Raw genomic sequence first — 17,367 nt, forward strand, 5'->3', positions numbered from 1 at the left:
TTATAACTGTCATGTAAGTCACATAACTTCCAAGACATTAACAGTTTTTGATTGAATTGAAAAATCACGGTGCTTCATATAGCACGAAATATGTACAGTTGAACCCTGCTTATCCGAGATACTAAATACTATCATTCAAAATCCATGTAAAAACGTGTTTTATCATCGCGATATATTTTTAAAGTGTTAAATCTTGAGGAAGAATGACCTTAATGGATTAAATTCCTACAAAAACGTTATTAAATAGACATTTTTGGCAAGTTCAAAATCTAAACTTGCCAGAAACGCCAGGTAAATAGAAAAATAAAATCCATGTATTTAAGAACCGAGCTATGCGCCCGAATGATATGCAATACCAGACCAAAAGGATTGGGTTTGTCAATTATATTTCGTTTAATCCGAGGTGTTCTCTCCACCCATTACATCGGGTAAGCGGGGTTCTACTGTGCACCCTTTTGCATACCATCCGGGCGCAAATCTCGGTAAATATTAGGATCTGGGGTAAACCTAATGGCTGGGATAACGCGGGAGCTCAGAAAACTGGAAAACTGGCTGAACGGGGTTCATACTGTTCAACGTTTCTCCTGACTTTTTGATAAATGATCTCAATGTACTCTTTTTGAGATATGGTATACCTATCTCGGTAGCCTTTCTGATATGTTATTAACAGTCTATCGGGTTCATTCATTTAAGGAACTTAAACAATGTCATCGAATAAAATTACACCAATTATTTGAGGTAATAGTTTGTGTTACTTTATTACATATTTGTTTTTTTTTTTCTCGTTTCCAATGATTTATTAAACTAAACGTTACAAACTAAAGATTAAGTTCAGCGAAAATCTTCCCATGAGCTTCTTCTAGTAAGCTTGCTTGCTCCAACAAGCCGACACATTTGTTGTTTGGCGAAGCTTACTTTAAAAGAGTCATATTACGGGACGGTCAGCATGTTGAGATTAGCCGAAATAAATCGCGACCAAACGTTGATCTTCCACAAAAAAACACCTGTTTTTGAAGATGCCGAAGGTTATGAATGAGTCTAGTGTTTTTTTTTTAAATATTTATTAAACAAAAGCAAACATGATACAAGTTTTAACTATTTTGAAAGGAATTTTTAGAAAATCTTCAAAATTTCACAATTTTCAAGTTATGAAAGATCAACGTTACAAATCTCTAATAAGGGAACTATTTCGCTAATGTCCAGAAAATAAAGATAGGTACTACAAACTTTGTTCATTTGTTAATGACTGTTTATCTTATGCGATCTTATGTTGAAGATTGTTATCGACACGGGATGATATCTTGTTGAACAACCTTTGCTCAACGTTCGGCGACCCTTAATCAATTGTACGATAGCATGAATTTCTGTAATTCAAGTTGACCGTTTTTCACCTCAGCTGCTTCTTCAAACGAAACATCCAACATGAATGAGTGTTCCTTCGTGGGGGTTTTAGTTGCATCGACTGCCGCTTTGCTGATGTCAGTGACAGCAGGAAATCTCATCAATTAAAACTATTTGTTAAGATCATCGAAAGTCAACTTTCACATTACTTTGCTCTGAGTTGTAGTTAAGAGTGAAAACTAATTTCACTAATCAGTTCAATTTATTAGTTAAAATTATAGCCATTCGAACCGGACTTCTGTGTATTAGATTTTATACTGGCAACCTAAACAGTGTACGGTTATATGTTTGTCTCACAAATCACGTCGCGAGTTTTCTTGGCATAGGTTCGCGATTGGTTTTCTGCTGTAGTTCATCGTCTCGCCGTTATAGTCATATTCCTATCGTCCTTTAATTCCGGTCCTCACATTGATCAACAGCCGACTTGTTTAATGTACTTAGTTTTCTGTAGAACTTTACGATTACTTTTTTGTTTTATTTACACTCCACACGACCAGTTTCTACGAGTTGTTGGGTAAACATAGCGCGCTTTCACCATCAAATCAAAGCAAAAAGTGTAAAACGTGTTTTACCCACGTGCTATATTTCGCAACCAGCAACCGTCTTGCAGCAACCAGGTCAGCTCCCCATTGGTCTACTTCATGTCCTTGGCGTACGCGTCCAATTCGGCGTCCAGCTCTTCGGCTGTTTTGGTCTCCCGTTGCTGTCGTCGAGGACCGCCACCACCACCACCTCCGCTTCCGCCACGTCGGTTTTGCTGATTGTCTGCAATGAGGAGGAAGGATAGTGTGAAACTTGTGGGAAATTTCCATGGGTGACAATGACATTGGTTTGATAGCTAGTTTATTTTTCTCCCCCCTTCAACATTTAAAACACAAAATCAACAAACGTGACTGATTAGTAAGCAATATCAAGTTTAATGTTGATGGTGAATTTGACTTCTTTTACGCTGATGATACCGCTTTTTCTTAATGTCTACCAGAAATCCAATGTTACAGAAAATACTCACTTCGTGGACCGCCACCACCACGCTCGCTGCGTCCTCCCTCCTGCTGCCGTCGACCTGGGGATCGTGCAGGGGCACCGCCACTGCCACCACCACCCAGTCTGGAAACTCGAGGGGCCGGAATTTCCGAGGTGGCCAGCTGAATGCTCATCGGTCGTCCATCCAGCGGAACGCCATTGTACTGCTTCATTGCCTTGATTGCATCGGCCCGTCTCTCGAATACCACATCGGCTGTTCCTGTAAGCGTCAATAGTGGAGAAAAAAAAAACATTTATGAGTTACCTGATGTATGTGATTTTGATGATTTTAGAAAATAAAATTGTTATATCTGCGCGGATTATAAGCAGATGTTTCAATCCACTACTGCACCGAATTTTAAAAAGAAGAACTTTTCTTATGCTATTACAGTATTACCCAATCAATACTAGTATCTCAATTAACTTTAACACATTTTCATAAAAAAATTTATTTGCCTTAAAGCTTTTTTATAAGAGAAAGTTTTAATCCAATGTTTAACATTTTCTCAATTCTCAATCCATTTTAGCACACTTTTATAACAGAATTCGTAACGAACTGCTAGGAATTTTCAAAAGCAGAAGTCTAAGTTCGCTGGAAATTTCATAAGAAAACCCCAATCAACTGTGTTGAACTTAAGAGGCAGAATCAATCAATATGATTACAGAAACAGATGTGTTTTTTTAATTCACTGCGCTGAACCTCGAAAATACCCAAACCTGAGAACTTTCCCCACCAACCCGAATGAAACTTGTTGCAGCAGCACTTAGGCAATGGAAAGGAGAGACTTGTTCTGTTCTTGGTGGTAGAACTTGGAATACTTTATTTTCTATTTTAACATCCTATTTACAGTAAAACCATCCCTATGCAACAACCCTATAGGGCACAGTCTGCTAGAGTCTTTCGCGAGACTGGAGATTGAGCTGTGCAATACTGGATCTCTCAGCATCTATCGGAAGCATGGAATACCAGAGAGAATGTCAGTGATAGATATCACCTTAAAAACTGACATGAATTGGAGAGTGTGTGACGATTATACGCACAGCGATCACCAGGTGATACGTTACAGCGTAGGAAACCGAAATCCGGTGGCAGTAAGCCAACTGTCAGTCCATGAGCGGAGAGTTTTCGATAAAGAAGTGTGCATCGAAGCTATAAACATGCAGGAAGCATCGCAGGTCCATAATGCTGAGCAGCTGAGGAAAATGATGGTAGCGGTGTGCGACATGACCATGCCCAGAAGGAATACACCGAAGTGGTGGCGACGACCAGCTTACTGGTGGACCTCAGAAATAGCTGAGCTTCGTACTAGCTGCCTGAAAGCCAGACGACGAGCTAAACGGACGAGAAAAGAAGTCGATAGAGAAACAAGGGGTGCCGTTTACCGAACAGCCAGGATGGCACTTACTGCCCTAACAGCGGGTGTTCCACAGGGTTCCATGCTCGGACCTGTGCTTTGTAATGCCATGTACAATGAGGTGTTAGCGCTGAAACTACCAGCAGGCGTGCAGATCTTATCAGCTCGCCTTATTGCCCGGAATGCGTAGATACGGATGAATCGGCAGAACATGCTATCTTTGTCTGGTTCATTTCAAGGCGTCAACAACTTCAAAATTTGAACGCGACGAACAGTCATGGCGTGCTCTAGTCGACAAAATCTCGCAAATCATGCACGGTCTAATAAGAATCAGGAAAGATGATGAACGAAAAGAGCGAGATAGTCAACCAAATTTGACAAGCTAAAGGAAGATCTTGGGCCTCGTATGACACTATAATTCAAAAGCAACGCGATCTTAGGGCGCGGTATAACCCTAATCTGGACTCATACGTGTAGTGGGACTCAACAGGTCTCACGTACTCAGCTACGATTTTTCCTGCAGCAAAAGGAAGCGGAGGTACCATTCGGGATAGTCGTGACGGGATTCTAGCTAGGTAGCTTTTCAATCGGCCATACCTTGGTGGTTAGAAATACTGCGGGAGTGGATGCTGTGACGGGCGCGAGTTACTTTGAACGCGTTACCTAACCGGCACAAGTTTCGGGGTCTTCCGTACGAATCTGAAGTTGGCGAAACAAGAAAAGGAAAAGGAGAAGCAGGAGAAAGAGGATATAGGAGAAAGAAGATAAAGTAGAAAGACCAAAATTGAGAGAGAGGAAAAGGAAAAGGTCCAGACGTATAAGTGCATGAGCACTGCCTACCCCTTGATGAAGTATCACAGGATGAAACCAATAGGCACATCTGGCATACGAAGCCGAAGGTGGTTTTAGTGGGACGAACCCACTCACGGCAGCAAACACCCGGCACTTATGGTTTGAAGTCAAAAGCTGTTTGGGGTTGTACATTGTCAATCATTCACCGACAAAGGAAATTTTGGTGAATCCCGAGGAGAAGTGTTCCGGATGTAGACGACATGTTGGTGTTTTTAAACAATCAGCTGTGGGTGTACAACATGAATAAGGAACTGTTGGCGAAGTACTAGGAGTGCGGATGACCAAAGAGCGACGCCGCTGCAGTGATTCAATGAAGCTGATACTCCTGTGGATCCGCACCAGAAGCTGATCAGGCGATGTATCTGAACACCGAAGAAGGGAAAATTAGACGGAAAATGAACCGAATGAACCAAGAGAACTCGTGGGAAGTCTGCAGTACTTGGCGCAGTCAACAAGACCCGATATTAATTTTGCTTTCAACGTGGTCAGCCAGGATTGGGCACACGCTGCGAAAAGATGAGAACGAGATTTGCAGAGAGGCGCTTGAATGGAATCCGGAAGGACATCGAAGAAGAGACAGAACCAGAAACTCGAGGCGTCGAAGCCTAGCCGCCGAAATACGAACAGTCGACGAGAGTCTTGACTGGACCAAGTGAAGACGCTGGCTCCGGATCATCAACAGTGGAGGTCTGTTAACCACGGCTTGATGTACCGGAGGATCGGCGCGGGAACATTGAATAAATAAGTAAGTGGTCAGCCAGTTTCAACAGAGCATGGGAAAGGCGCTCTGGATAGTAGTAAAGCGAATTCATCGGTACCTGAAAGGTCGATCAGTCACCGGCTATATTTTTATGAGAATGTTTTTATTAGTTGGTGGTAAATCCTTTTTAAAGGATTGCATTCCAAGGCACGGCGAGCCACCGCGTCCCCCCAGTATGCTACTCTGGGTCCATGGGTACAATTGGTTGACTCTGGCCTCTGGTCATAATTCCCATCCGGACCTGCATCGAAGGCTGTACCCGGGATGGGAGACCAAGTCCGCGCTTAAGCGCTCATCGGCTTACTCAGTTTCAAGTCATAACTCCAGCATATATCCCTGACGACTCGAGGTCCAGCCTTTACTCGTAACTCGAGGCTCACTTGGTTTGCACGACTATCGTGCGCTCCACCTCTGTTCGAGACTAATGACCTCTCTTCTAACGACTCGAGATCTTGGCTCCGCTTGGTTTGGCTCGAGGCCCTCTCCTTTTTGCCCGTCCGTGTGCCGAATCGAGAGTAGCTTATCCTGGACACGCGCCAGTCACAGCACACGTCCGGGGCTTTACGAAGCTAATCGGATGATTCCCGGCGAAGACGTCATCCTACATCGTCCTCGAGTGACTCACCCGGCGACGACGTGAAGTCACTCTACCCGAGAGTATTTCATGGCGTAAACACTCTTCGCCTAAGAGATCGACTGCAAAGAAGGTCAAGTCTTATCTCCACAGCTTCCGTTGTAGGGAGCGCGTTCTACTCAGATACTCTGCGGCGGAGGAAGTATCCTACACAACGTTCCGAAGTACCTAACGAATACACAGAAGGTAGAGTCTTATCTTTGTATGCTTTACTGCTAGGATCGGATGCACACTACTCGAATGCCCCTCGCCGAAAGGGCATGGTGGTCAAGTCTTCCTTCTTCTTTTGGTTGGCAACCCTAGGATTTTTGCCCGCCGTTTGCCGAATTGAGAGCAGCTTATCCTAGACTCGTGCCTGTCATAGCACACGTACGGCTCTTAAACGCTTGCGACTCAAATGAATCCCGACGGTGATGTCATCCTGTCCGACTTGAGTGGCTCATCCGACGGCGACGTGAGACCACTCTACCCGAGAGTACTCCGCGACGTGAAAACTCTTCCCCCTACGAGTTCGACTGTGGAGAAGGTCTTGTCTTATCCCCGCAGCCTCCGTCGCAGAGGACGCGTTCGAATCGGATACTCCTCGACGGTAACGTTGGAGGTATCCTACACACAGATGCGCGACGTACCAGGCAGCTCAGCATACGGAGAAGGTAGAGTCTTATCTTTGTATGCTTTACTGCCAGGGTCGGACACACACTACTCAGATGCTCCCCGACGAAGGAGTCACCCTACACAGGTCGCGGACTGCTGCTGGTTTCAACTCCTCTGCAGGGCAGTTATGATCTGGGACAACCCATTGCTGACCACAAGCAAATTATTGGCATCCTCACACATCTTCAGCACGATGTTGTTGGATGTCGTGTATGGTCCGCAGGTGGCAAGTATGTTGGCGCGTACCTCTTCGAACCTCGGATAGCTTAACACTACGTGCTCTGATGTCTCTATTGTGTCACCGCAGGTTAGGCAGAATGGCGAGGACACGTGTCCAAACGATGGTGGTACTGCATGAAGCATCCGTGATCAGTCAAGAACTGTGTCATGCAGAAATCCACCTCTCCATGTCTCCTATCCATCCAGAATCCGACGTTAGGGATCAAGCGATGGATCGACCGGCCACGTTCCGAGCTGTTGCTGCCAGTTGGACATCGAGGCCTCTCTGGCATGTTTCCGCACATCGAGCATGTGCCTGTGCTCGTAGCAGAAGATATCTTCCTCAAGCAAGACCGAGATGGTCATGAACCCCGCCACAACATCAGCAGCTACCGATGCCATCGTTCGGTATGCGCTGATTACTCGCAGGTTCATCAGCTGCTGCACACTGCAGAGCTTTTGCAGGTTACACTGCCTGCTTAAGGCTGCCTTCCAGGCTGCCGCTCCGTACCGCAAAATGGAGGAGGTCACACTCGCCAGGACCCCCCTTCTGCTGCAGCGGATCGCTGAGTTATTCGACATGGCTCGTGAGGAGGCTGCTGTCGCCATTGCCGCTCTTTTACAGGTGTAGTCGACGTGGGCCGTGTAAAGCTCAGCCGGTCGTCGATCATCACCCCCAGGTACTTGATCGCACGCTTGGATTCGATTGCGCACGGTGCAGCCGCAATCGTCCCTGATTGTGCTGAAATCAGGTTGGTAGTCAGCAAAAGAACGAGATTTGCAGAGAGGCGCTTGAATGAAATCCGGAAGGACATCGAAGAGGAGGCAGACCCAAAAACTCGTGGCGACGAAGCCTAGCCGCCGATATACGAACTGTCGACGAGAGTCTTGACTGGGACTAAGTGAAGACGCTGGCTCCGGATCGTCAACAGTAGAGGTCTTTTACCACGGCTTGATGCACCGGAGGATCGGCGCGGGAACATTGAGTAAGAAAGTAAGTGATAAGCCAGTTTCATCAGAACAAGGGAAAGGCTTTCTGAATAGGAGCAAAGCGAATTCTTCGGTACCTGAAAGGGCGATCAGTCATCGGCTATATTTTTATAAGAATGCAGGTGGCATAATTTCGTGAAGCTGTCGGAAACAGGCTATACAGTTCCTCTTTCAACTTTGCAGGCGGGAGTATATGGGGATTTCGGCTGCGACCCAAGAAGTTGTGTGGTGACGTGAACTAGGAAGAAGTTACATGGAACATCTGAACATGTTCAAATCCGTTGCGAAAACTTCAGTGCTTGCTATACACCTGATAAACAAGGAAATAGGATGATCCATTATGAGTAAGCACATAGATATCCGTCATAATTTCGTGCAAGAAAAGGTGGAGCAGTACATCATTCACTGGAGCTCAAAAGCGAGTTGCCGACGTTCTTACTTGGCGATACAAACTTGACTTGACTTACAATCATTCCAAATGGTTTGAAAACAGCTGACAAACTTGTAAAGTTATAGTTTTTCAAAATGCTAAGTGACTCAAAGTTATTAAATTCCTAGTCAAGTGATTGACGAATAAAGCATGTCGAATAATGAGACTCTTCTATTCAAATTTCCCTGCGGTGCCAAATATTACAAAAAACTAAATATTCGACTGAAGTTAAAATAGAAATATCCCAGCTGAATGACTGATAACCGGTAATGGCGAGAGCAAACGCTTTCAGATTATATTTTACCTAATCTTAATGTAATGTAACAAAATAGGAACTTACCAAGCGATCGTCCAGATCGGTCATAGTGAACCGAGGCGCTCTTGAGCGGCCCGAAGTCCGCGAACAACTCGTTGATGTCCGACTCCGACACCCCGAAGTCCAGATTCGAAACCATCAGCTTGGTGCTGCCCAGCCCTCCGGGGCCTCCGCCTGTTCCAAGTCCGGCAGCGGCCAACAGCCGGCTCTTGCGGCTTCCCTCGTACATGTCATGCTTCCAGGCACTGTTGACGTCTCCCTGCGAATTTTGTGGTTGGTTGTTTTGGGTTGGGATTTTTTGTTTGATTGGTTTTGTTGGGATGTTGTGTTGCAATTTGGGTTGTGATATTCTGTCCCACAGATTCCTGGCCACAGGGTCCCACCACACAGCTCAGAACACAGGATTCCTGGCAAATTCGGGCCCACTTCCGGTCCGGTTACCGTTTGAATATATTTATAGGCATACATTTTTTAGAAAATTACAACCAGTTACCGGATGGAAGGGAGAATAGAATCGAGTCCATTGGCCTTCATCATCTTCTACTAGGGTCGTGGTTTTCAACTACTCTCCCAATCTCAACGAATGTTCAATGAGATTGCAACCATGGATGCAGTTCAGATATTTGTAATAAACGGACAGATCTTCCAAATTCCTTTGAACAAGGATCCACCGGTAGCAAGGCCTATATTCTTCTAAGCAGGATAAACAACTAATTCTTATGCGAAGTGTAGAAATTGCAAAATTTAAATGTGAATTGAAAACTGTGGCAAAACAATCAAACTCATTTTTCACGGAAAACATCTAGATTGCAGTTTTTAACATAAAACATGTTTCGAGAGGGTCAAGTCCAGGTTTCAATTTTCTAGTCTGGCACGAATCGAACAAACCAAAACATCAGAAACGACGTCCTCACGGGATTGTTTACAAAAGAGATGACAGTCAAACACACGCACACTCTGCCACTGAACATCGTCCGTTTCATTTTTCTTCTGCATCAAACTTTCTTCCTTTTTCTTTCGAACTCGTGTGTGCTTCACAGCAAAATGCCACAAAAACCGTAAGTCCGCCATTTTGTTTTAAGGAGCAAATTTTCGTTTTAAAAACGTAGCTTTCCAGCAAACTTTACTAAAAACGACCAGGAAAATGTTCAACATAATAACCATCATTGCACAACGATATTCCCGGTGCGACGAATGTGAATGCGGCCATTGCCACATTCCCGGACTCTTCCTCTTACCCGTGGAAATTTCGAACGCTGGATTCCGCCCCGATTGCGGCCTTTGAGAACACCTCCGCCCGAGGGTCCGCCACGCTGTTGCCGTGAGCGGAAATTTCCGGGGCCACTTCCGTTGCGACTGTTGTTTCGGCCTCCGGATCCACCGCGGGCACCACCGGAACGATTTCCGGCGCCACCAGCACCGCGTTGACCTTTCGTCGATTTGATGATATCATCGAGGCTCATGTCGATTTTGTCCACCATCTTGATGCGTTACGGTTGAAGATATTTTTCAATAGGAAAATAAACGTTTCGAAACGCGCGATTTGGGATTCAGTATTTCAGCGCTTTTACTTCCAGAATACAAATAACGACGCGAAACGACCGGACCGGAAAAAAAGCCAAGCTACTAATCTCACCGACTTCACCGTGAGACGACTGAAATGCGAATGATGCATAAAACGGGTTCCCTCCCGCTTGGCTCATCCAGGTATAATCTATTTCGCTTACTCCTACAAGAAATTAGGTAAGCAGCTGTCAAAATAACGGTGAAACCGATAATGCCATCTCTTTTTCGCTGTTAGCTTCGTTCAATCGAAAGTAGTCCGTTCAAAGAAAAGTCTGTTCAATGAAGTCAGGTCGAAACCGTTTCAACTGGTTTCTGTCAACTGATAGGTTGTTCAACGAGCCAATGTTTTGGTCGAAACTAGTCAGGTCGTTGTTCAATTGGGCTTGGGCCTGCTAAAAAGAACAAAGCTTGCTCTTTAATCTTACTGATACCGTATTTGTTTATGCCGAGTGTTGCACTAGTGTTGCACTGGTGCACCACTAGGTGCTGTCAAACTGTTTGTTTATTCGGACGGTGTTGCACTGGTTTTGACCTGTCGGAGTTCTGCTTACGGACGGTGGCCCACCGATAATTTTGCCAGTGTTGCGAGAGAGCGTGTGAGTGAGCGAGGTAGCAATACACTGGCGAGGATTTGTGTTTGTTTTTATCGGGTACGGTGGAACACTCCACTAGTGGAGAAAACAAATACAGTATGAGATTTCCATAAGAATGACAGCTAGTCGGAGTGAAATTGGATCGAAGGCTATTTTGCTTTCTCTGTTAAAGACATGCGAAATCGTATACCGGGATGGCGAGCGCGCCCATCACCAATTGACTTCGACCGATTTCTTCCAGGTCGAAACGAATCCTGCTGCCGAGCTGGATCGGTTTCGACTAGTTTCAACTTGCTCAATTGAACAATGACCTGACTAGTTTCGACCAAAACATTGGCTCGTTGAACATATACAAGTTGACAGAAAACCAGTTGAAATCTCGAGTTTTACCAACGATTGAACGAAGCTGATGACTGCTTGTTTCGACCCCGGGCTTTTTTAACTACCCAAATCCCATTGGCCCTTATGGTAGAGAATTCTTAATCGATTCAAGCATTTTCAATTTGAAAATGTTTGTGAATCGTGCGAATGCTTATGGAATTCATTAAATTTTTTCAATTTGAATTTATACTTTTGTTAAACGTCATTGAACAGGTCGTAAATTATTCTAACTCTACTGTTCATTTCAGTGTAGCAGAAAAGAAAACGTCCGTTGATTTTTCCTGCGTGCATCTCGAAATTGCTTTGCGATTGTTTTTCTTCCATCTGTGCAAAAGTCTCGTAAAAATTTAGAATTTTTTACGCAATTTTCCAAAAGTCACTATTTTCAAGATCCTAAATTTTCTTGGCTTCATTTCAATGAACAGCGTGTGAAACCGGAAACAGATAGCTTTCCCATATTGTCGGGAACCATGTTCCTGGAGATGTGCAGCAGTGGTTCGTCGTTGTTAATGGAAGCAGCTAGAAAGTTGATAAAAATCGTGAAATCATCATTCCAGATGACGTCGATCGTTTGCTGAGAGACGCGAATATTTTGCCATTTTAGTTTTAAATAATTGCGTTTCGAGGATCAGATACCTGGAAGGGAATAAAAATGCCTTGCGAGAAGTGTAGCGTCCAGTTCGGTTTGCTGATACGTAAAAAGTCCTGCTACGAATGTCACAGATTGTTCTGTCGAAATTGCCTGGAACGGCGCCAGGAGCGGATGCTGTGTGGCAACTGTATGATCTTCACCAAGCGGCCCCTGTCCAAGGTCGATCTCGGGCAGCTGAAGGCGAAGGATCTTATCTTCTATCTACAGTCAAAACACATTTCCACCTCCGGATGTGTGGAGAAGGATGACCTGATGAATTTGATTATTGCTCACGTTAATTCCGGGGCCAGCAGCCCAAGAAGCCCGGCGGGGAGCACCGGAAGTGGGAACAGCGGCAGCAGGGGAATTTTTAACTTTAGCTCCTCGTCTTCCACGGGCGGAAGCTCGTCCGGGGCCCAGCAGTCGAGCAGAAGGGCTGCCGGAAATGGAGGGCCGACCGGAAATTCGACCTGGTACGGCAATTTCTACAATAACGGAGCCGAAAATAGCAGCAACAACACCTTTGACCAGCTCAAGAACACTTGCCAGAACCTGTTTACATCGATTACGGATAAACTGAATACGGGTGAGGTTTCTTATTTGGGGAAAGTTCTGATACTGAATTGAAATCTGAGTATTGCGTTCAGTGGGGACTGTCTCATTGAAATGTTTGGCGTTTTGCGTCGGTCTTAACTGAATCTACTAGAGAATTGCGATATCAATCGAGAAAATTAACCAATGTTAGCAGTTCAATCACCTTAATAAATCTTTTTTTTTCACAGACATTACAAAGCCTTCGAACTCCGGATGGCGATTTTCCCCCTCGTCGACCGAGGAAAACTTACGCCGCCGGGCTCAACCTGCTGCAGCACCGACTGCCCCTGTCAGTGAAAGCGTTTCCCAGCAGCCTCGTTTCGGCAACAACGACGTCCATCAGCCTGCCAGTCCGGATCGTTCGGAAGCTAGCAATCACACTAATAGTGCTCGACACAATCGCAATTCTGCTGTGCCAAATGAGCGAAGTTTCTCGCCCTCAACCGTCGATGATATCAGCAACGGAAGCGGACTAACGAGTGGAGCCGATTCCAGTGGGAATGCCTCGTCGGTTTCCTCGCCGGAGCATCGAAAGGTTCGGGGAACCGAAGAACCTCCGCTCTCGCTGGACGCTCGGATAGATAATATGCTTGCAGTGGAAACGACGGTTAATGGTTGTGAATGTTCCGATGATGAGGAAGAAGGTGATGGTGATGCAGCTTTCAGAAGGAAGGAGTCCCAGAAGCATAATTCCGAGAATAACCTTCAGGAACAGGAAGCAGGGCCGAGTCAAACGCAGCAATCTACCAATACGTTGGCTCCGGAATCTAAAACTGACACGTCCTCGTCTTCTTTTGATGAAATTTTAAACTCGAGCTTGCCCATCGAAATAGAAGTCACTGTTTCGACGGATGCGGACAACTGGCAGATAATCAATAATCCGGATATTCCTTTACCGGGAACGGAAACCATGGTAGCGGAAGAAACGGCAAATTCAAACGATTTAAACATGGTAAACAGGTCAAATAATGAAACTCAAACCGGGCAAGTTCCTTTACAAAATCCAATCTCCCGAAGGAGATCCGATAGCTACCTTATAGGGGTAGCGCAAGAAGTCCAGCAAGGTTTGCAGGTAACCGAAGGTCAAACGGAACCGGAACCACACTCTAGTCAATCGATGGCCAACACCAACAAGTGCTTTAAATGTGGCAAACGGCGCAGCGCCATTCGTCGGCAGCTCAAAAAGTTCCGCAAACAGTTGAACTCGGCCAGCGGCGCTTCCGACGCAGACAAACGGCGCCAGTTGGAAACGTTCCTCGCCTATCTGGAACGGAGAAGCAAAGGTTCGGTGGAGCTGTCGGAAGATACGGAATCTTCGATTACCGAGGAAGCGAGCTTGATGGAGGATCATCCGATGGGTGGCCCGGCAATTACAGGGGGACGATCGGTGGAAAGTAGCCACACGTTGCTATTCGATACGGACGACGAAGAAAGAATTAATGTGTACTCGTCCGGGAATCAGCAACTGGCCTATATGAGTCACATCAAGCTTAGTGACATTAAAGAAAGGTAGGCTTCAAGATTAGAATTTGAAACCATATATTAATGATTAATGTTTTTTTCACAGTGCTGATCTTGACATACTTTCGGTGAAACAACTCAAGGAGATCCTGATGCTTAACCGTGTCGATTTTAAAGGCTGCTGTGAAAAACCGGAACTGCGTGAGCGGGTTCTGCGGCTGTGGCGTGATTTTAAATCCATTCCATGTAAGTTGCCGCTTGTCACTTAACACCAAAGAATCAAAGTAGAACAAAGTGTGCCTTAAGAGCACCTGTATCCGTGGTTTAAGGTTTGCTCCAAAACTGTTGAGCTTTGGACCTAATTGGACGCAGTTCTAATTTATAACAGGGTTGCCAGTTTCTTCACTGGATGGGATCTAATTTCGTTTATCCAATTCTAGTGTAAATTTGACCCAAGAACACACCACGGATACAAGTGCTTCAAAAATTTAAACAACTGTAACTTGTCAACCACTAAACCGATATAAGAGTTAAACAAATTTGAAGTTTACACTTTTTATCGAAGATTTCTTACAGTAAATAAGCCTCCACAAATATTCTAACGGAATCATTTCTTTTAAGCTATCGAAAAATTGGGCACCGATGATTTGTGCAAGATCTGTATGGATGCGCCGATCGAGTGTGTTATTTTGGAGTGCGGACACATGGCGACTTGCACCAACTGTGGCAAGGTGCTAAGCGAGTGTCCCATCTGTCGGCAGTACATCGTCCGGGTTGTTCGGTTCTTCCGGGCGTAAGGCCAGAACCGGTGACGGTTTAAAGTTTGGTGCATATTGGATAAAAGTATGAGGTAAGTCTTGTTATACCTGCTAAATTTGCTCACACAATTCGCCAGTTTGTGTGCGTTGGAAATGTGATTTAAAGTACATATTTATTCGAAAATGGACAGCGAAACTATGAAACAATAATTACTATATATACTTATGTGGAACGATGTAGGGGTTTCCTAACGATTGCTGCAATCGAATGGAGCAATTTTAGAATAGTTGTTTGAGGGGGTGTGTACATAAAAGGCCGGCATGAAACAAGCAGTTGCTTGCCAATCTGTATAAATTTAAAAGAAGAATATGTTGGAACTTGTTAATCTATTTTATGCGTATGTAAATGTTTCCAATCGTCGAAGTTTAATTTACAACTGGTTGTAGAAAAGGCAACCCAATCAATTAGGCTGTAACTTACTGACCTCTAGGAAATCGAAGAAAAACCATTGCGTTTTTGGACAGGAGCAAAGTCAAGTCATTCAAAATCATTGAACGGCTTTCGCTTTGTTCGTTCGAATTTACTTTTTTTGTTTCAACCAAAAAAGTTCAAAATGAAAAGAAATACGCCAATGTTCATAAATCATAAGGAAAGGAAAAAGATAAACCTACTTATAGGAAAGGAACCGTACTACTGTCTTCTATTTAAGAAACAAACATAGAAACACGCAACACAACTGATTGATTGAACAATTAACTATTTTCAAAAAAAAATCCAATTACATTAGTAACTCATATAGTTTACCTAGCCCTATGTATTACAACTTGAACAAAACAATAATGTTAACTATCTGAACAGTTTCCAAGTTTTCCAAACACGACTAGCAAACACTACTTTAAGCGCATAAAAATGTTTGAGAACAGCATTCAATAAAATTAATTGAAAACCATAAGCGCGGCTAGCGATTTTTCATCATCTGAAGCGTATCTGAAATGTCATCACCGTAGGTTTCGAATTTTCCTATTTCATTTTTTTTTAAATAAACGATTTATTCAACCTATTGTAACCAATTGATCCCGTACTTATCGATCACGAAGAATCGAATGCGCTGCTGGTCCTTGGAGCTTATAAAAGCATTAAACTTCTGATCCTCGTCGTTCGGTGTGTGCGAAACCACTTCGGCCAGCTCGATTCGATGCTCTATGGTTGGACCGGATTTGCTGCTAAACTCTCCACCGCCAACATACGATGAACTGGAATGAGCCAACACTGCAGCTTCGCTGGTGCTTCCGGTTTGTTGCAAATCTGCACCCTCGAACGCGCTATCCCTGCCGGACCCAAAGTACGACGGTTTAGTAAAAATGGCAACTGCCCCACGATCTTGGCACAGTTTCTTCAACCGGGTGTGCAACGATTTCAGAAAGGTGTCCATCCGTATCAAATTCTTTTCGGTGCATTTGTTCCAGTAAAACGCCACTATCGAATCGATCAGTAGGAAAGCATTGACTGGATTCCGAATGAAGACATCGTTCAATGTGAACAACGAAAATTCGAATTCATCTAAGGTGCAGCACTTGATGATCGTCAGTCTTTGCAAGGACTGTTCCTGAATGGATTTGATAGCCTCTCGATCAACCCTCTGATTGGAAGGCATCGAACAGTTGATAATTTGTTTTTCCATGACAGTCAACAGTCGCATCATGTTGACATTATTGTCACAATCCATAAAGACAGCACCGGTAGCATGGCCACCACAGTCCACCGGAAGAATGATTTTGGCAATCAATTCCAGCACCAGACAAGATTTGCCGCAATTGCTCTCACCGGTTATTTCGACAAGTTCTCCTTTGGCGGGTCCTCCGGCTGGAAACAGAACCGGATCGAGGCAGGCTACGGTTGATGTTAGCCGAGATGAGATGCGATGAACGATTTGGGCACCGGTTTCCACCTCACACATGATTGAGCCGAAACGCTTTATTTTCCAAGTTATTTTTATTTAAAAAAAAAAGAAATTTTATATAAACATACTGCAATAGGTAGTGTTTTTTAAATGAATATTAAACTGAATGTTTGAAATAAAAAGTATATGTTACTTCGAAATTTTTGGGTATAATTGAGATTTGAAGTCGTTTTATAAGCATATTTATTAAGTAGGTGCAAAATTAGACATAGACGAACGAACAGAAGATAAGAAGAAAATGACTGGTGTTTAGAGAAGGGAGCAATTTTTCTGAAAAATTAAACAACTTGTAGGTAATACTTTCCTCACCAGCCTGTGACGCATAGTTAAATGTAATTGACAGCCTACGTTTGAGATAATTAGTTGCAAATGATTAGAAGTTCTACCTACTGAATTCAAATTTTGTAACGGATGATAGCCTACATTCAAGTTGATAAAACAATGTTTGATTTTGATCACTTTTCAAAAGAGTTTATACTGATCCATATACAATGTAACTTTTTATATCCAGTATTCTAAATTATTAGGTATTTATTGTATATGTACATCGGATCAATCGATGAGAATTATCATGGTTGATTGTCCTACATCAAGTAAAAGTATTGAAAACCATACAGGGGTCTAAGAGTCGAAGATGAACGAATGCTGATGAAAATCATCAAAATTGGCTCGAGACGATGGAATCACAATAACCATATTCCGACCATTTGTTAACGATAAAAAAAAATTACTTACTTACTAATTAAGATCATTAGATGAACGAACGGTGATGGAAATGTGCCTTTGGG

At 44.0% G+C, this 17,367-nt stretch overlaps 3 protein-coding genes across 4 annotated transcripts; 1 reads left to right on the forward strand and 2 right to left on the reverse strand.

The window, feature by feature from the left end:
- Positions 1-729: 729 nt before the first annotated feature.
- LOC129756363 (THO complex subunit 4) lies at positions 730-10,312 on the reverse strand. Its single transcript, XM_055753219.1, has 4 exons — positions 9,873-10,312; positions 8,659-8,893; positions 2,411-2,644; positions 730-2,166 (listed from the first exon to the last, which is right to left on the reverse strand). Exons 1-4 carry the CDS (start codon positions 10,113-10,115, stop codon positions 2,036-2,038), a joined length of 843 nt encoding a protein of 280 aa, XP_055609194.1. The 5' UTR covers positions 10,116-10,312; the 3' UTR covers positions 730-2,035.
- A 1,132-nt stretch (positions 10,313-11,444) lies between these two features.
- LOC129755293 (RING finger protein B) lies at positions 11,445-15,564 on the forward strand. Its single transcript, XM_055751716.1, has 5 exons — positions 11,445-11,669; positions 11,732-12,391; positions 12,588-13,908; positions 13,967-14,106; positions 14,482-15,564. The coding sequence occupies exons 2-5, from the start codon at positions 11,827-11,829 to the stop codon at positions 14,655-14,657; spliced, it is 2,202 nt and encodes a 733-aa protein (XP_055607691.1). The 5' UTR covers positions 11,445-11,669; positions 11,732-11,826; the 3' UTR covers positions 14,658-15,564.
- On the reverse strand, positions 14,499-17,362 carry LOC129755294 (uncharacterized). 2 transcript variants are annotated; one of them, XM_055751718.1, is made up of 2 exons: positions 17,319-17,362; positions 14,499-16,591 (listed from the first exon to the last, which is right to left on the reverse strand). In XM_055751718.1, exon 2 carries the CDS (start codon positions 16,574-16,576, stop codon positions 15,677-15,679), a length of 900 nt encoding a protein of 299 aa, XP_055607693.1. In that variant the 5' UTR covers positions 16,577-16,591; positions 17,319-17,362; the 3' UTR covers positions 14,499-15,676. The 2 variants fall into 2 exon arrangements, with proteins under 2 accessions (XP_055607693.1, XP_055607692.1); XM_055751717.1 differs by having other exon boundaries at positions 17,315-17,362.
- Positions 17,363-17,367: the final 5 nt, after the last annotated feature.

The sequence above is a fragment of the Uranotaenia lowii genome, chromosome 3, assembly GCF_029784155.1.
Source record: "Uranotaenia lowii strain MFRU-FL chromosome 3, ASM2978415v1, whole genome shotgun sequence".
Classification (NCBI taxonomy): Eukaryota; Metazoa; Arthropoda; class Insecta; order Diptera; family Culicidae; genus Uranotaenia; species Uranotaenia lowii.